General features: G+C 40.3%; 1 protein-coding gene across 1 annotated transcript; it reads left to right on the top strand.

The window, feature by feature from the left end:
• The first annotated feature begins 832 nt into the window (after positions 1-832).
• On the top strand, positions 833-1769 carry LOC123568846 (olfactory receptor 5P4-like). Its single transcript, XM_045372513.2, is given in 3 exon segments — positions 833-1028; positions 1031-1132; positions 1135-1769. Coding segments are annotated over 3 exon segments (933 nt in total).
• Positions 1770-3185: the final 1416 nt, after the last annotated feature.

Below are 3185 nucleotides of genomic sequence, written 5' to 3'. Positions count from 1 at the left end.
GTCAATTATTATAATTAAGGATGTGGTTATTTTCACTCTATGAAAAGGAGCAAGTCAGAAAGAAAGAGATGTCAAAGTCAATTTTCAGGCCCAATTAATTGTATAACTCGAGGCAGCATTTACTGAGATAGAGTGCACTGGGAAAGACACATTTGGGATGGGCATGGAAAATTAAGAGTTGACTTTTTTTTTTTTTTTTTTTTTTTGAGATGGTAATTTCACTGTCTCCCCAGGCTGGAGTGCGGTGTCATGATCTCAGCTCACTGCAATCTCCTCTTCACGGGTTCAAGCGATTCTCCTGCCTCAGCCATCCAAGTAGCTGGGATTACAGGCACCCACCACCACACCTGGCTATTTTTGTATTTTTAGTAGAGGTGGGGTTTCACCATATTGGCCAGGCTAGTCTCGAACTCCTGACCTTAAATGATCCACCCACCTCAGCCTCCCAAAGTGCTGGAATTATAGGCATGAGCCACTATGCCTGGCCTAGAATTGACTTTTCTATGAACATTTATTAATATGTTAACAGTTTATGTTATCTTAATAAATGTTGTTGTAAACATCCATTTATGTATCTCTTGTGCACATGGTGATTAGACTTACTCTAAAGTATACAAATAGGGGTAAAATAGCTGGATCCCAAGATGAGTCTTCAGTTTTATTTTATGGAATCTGAAAGGAAAATTTGTCTGCACAAAATATTTTATAAGGCAAATTTACCATATTAAAAATTGAATAAGATCACATTTAGGCATATACACTAACTGTGGGGTCATTTCAACCAACTTAATTTCCTCTGGTCTGGTTTTAATAGGCACTGTTAAATGGATAGATGGAGACGGAAAACAATACAACAGTGACAGAGTTCATTATTTTGGGATTAACAGACAATCCTATGCTATGTGCCATTTTCTTCATGGTTTTTCTAACAGTTTATATAGTTACCATAGTGGGAAATATTAGCATAATCCTCTTAATCCAAAGCAGCCCAAAGCTTCACACCCCAATGTACCTTTTTCTCAGCCATTTGGCTTTGTGAACATTGAGTATTCCACATCGGTTACACCAATCATGCTCATCAGTTTCTTAAGAGAGAAAACAACTATTCCTGTCACGGGCTGTATAGCACAGCTTGCTCTGATGTCATGTTTGGAACCACAGAGTGCTTCCTACTGGCCACTATGGCCTACGATCGCTATGTAGCTATCTGCTTTCCCCTGCTTTACTCCATCCAAATGCCCCCAGTCATCTGCCTCCTCCTACTGGGAGCCTCCTACCTGAGTGGATTCATGAACGCTTCGTCTTTTACAGGCTGTTCGATGAACCTGTCCTTCTCTGGTCCAAATAAAATCAACCATTTTTTCTGTGACCTCTTCCCACACTTGAAGCTTTCTTGTGGCCATGTTTACATTGCTGAAATATCCCCTGCCATCTCCTCTGCATCTGTCCTTATCAGCACGCTGTTTACCATAATCATGTCCTACATCTACATCCTCCGCTCCATCCTGAAGATGCGCTCTACTGAGGGAAGGAAGAACGTTTTCTCCACCTGCGCTTCCCACCTCACTGCAGTCACTTTGTTCTGTGTGACCATTTTGTTTGTTTATGTGATGCCCAAGTCAAGCTATTCAGCGGATCAGGTCAAGGTGGCATCTGTGATCTACACGGTGATGATTCCCATGCTGAACCCCCTCATCTACAGTCTTAGGAATAAGGAGGTGAAAGAGGCCATGAGAAAATTGATGGCAAGAACACATTGGTTTCCCTGAATTAAATCAGGTATAATCCATAAATAACAAAACCAATGATTTGGGAGACATTTGCGCTTAATATTCTATTTATATTTGTCATTGACTATATCACTTATATAGTGAAGAGCTTGTATAAATATAGAAGGCCAATGCTTACTTCCATGTACAAAGGTAATTGTGTAATTTATATGGACATCTGCTGGAGTCATTTTTTTTTTTTCTTTTTTGAGATGGAGTCTCATCCTGTCACCCAGGCTGGAGTGTAGTGGCGCAATCTCTTCTCGGCTCACTGTAACCTCCTCCTACCAGTTTCAAGCGATTCTCCTGCCTCAGCCTCCTGACTAGCTGGGACTACAGGTGCGCACCACCACATCTGGCTAATTTTTGTATTTCTGGTAGAGACGGGGTTTCACCCTGTTGGGCGGGCTGGTCTTGAACTCCTGAGCTCAAGCAATTCGCCCGCCTTGGGCTTCCCAAAGCGCTAGGATTACAGCATGTGCCACTGCGCCCAGCCTGGAATCAAATTAAACATGGATTTGTCAAGGTAAGAATACCTCAGAAAACAGCTTCTAATGAGATGTCCCCCATTCACCAATTACAGAGTTCTAATTAAATAGAGACACAAAGAGACATATTTCAAAGATCAACTTTTTCTAAATCCCATCTTATAAAACAACATCTGGGAAAGGAATTTCCAATAGATGTGTAATCAATGGTAATGTTAACAAGTCAGGCAGTCCAGGTTACTTTCTTTAAATGTCCTACTCTGCTGTGGTCCATGGATGTTTAAACTTTTGAAAATGGCAATCTGAGAGTCAAAAAGCTTCTATTTTTTTTCTTTTATTTAAGCCAGAGCAAAAATTATGATTCCTGTATTTGGCCATTAAGAGATACAACCCACACAGCACAGAAGAAACTCTGAATAAACGTCAGCTAACTCTTTTTATAAATGAAGTCTTAACAGATGAGCACTAGAGTTGGATTTTGAAAGCAAACGTTTCTTTAGATAGTGAGACTTTCTTTGACCAACAGCTTATAGATAGGAGACATGAAATTATGATCCAGGCAAAACATATATCTGCCACACATTTTTACAGTGTCTCTCAAAAAGGTGCCCATCATCACTGCTTCTTCAACTTTCCTTTTTGTAGGGGCTTGTGACCCAGTCTGATTAAGGCAATTGTCTCTACATTGATTCCCTCCAGTGCTTCTTCCACAACAATTTCTGATTAACATTTTAGTTAATATATTTGCATTATTAGTATAGTAATGATGTCATACAGATCCCAAGACAGTAGGGAGAGACCATTCATTTTACAGTCCAACCTCCCATTCCTGGGTTCTTCACTGACCAGATCAAGGAAATCTTCTCTTCTTCTGTCTAGAAGTCATATTGTGCAATTTCTCTGGTCCTGTTTCCCTGTTTATACCTCT

Source organism: Macaca fascicularis, chromosome 14 (genome assembly GCF_037993035.2).
Source record: "Macaca fascicularis isolate 582-1 chromosome 14, T2T-MFA8v1.1".
NCBI classification, from domain to species: Eukaryota; Metazoa; Chordata; class Mammalia; order Primates; family Cercopithecidae; genus Macaca; species Macaca fascicularis.
Note: the sequence above shows the minus strand (reverse complement) of the source record. Positions and strands in the feature narration are given on the sequence as shown.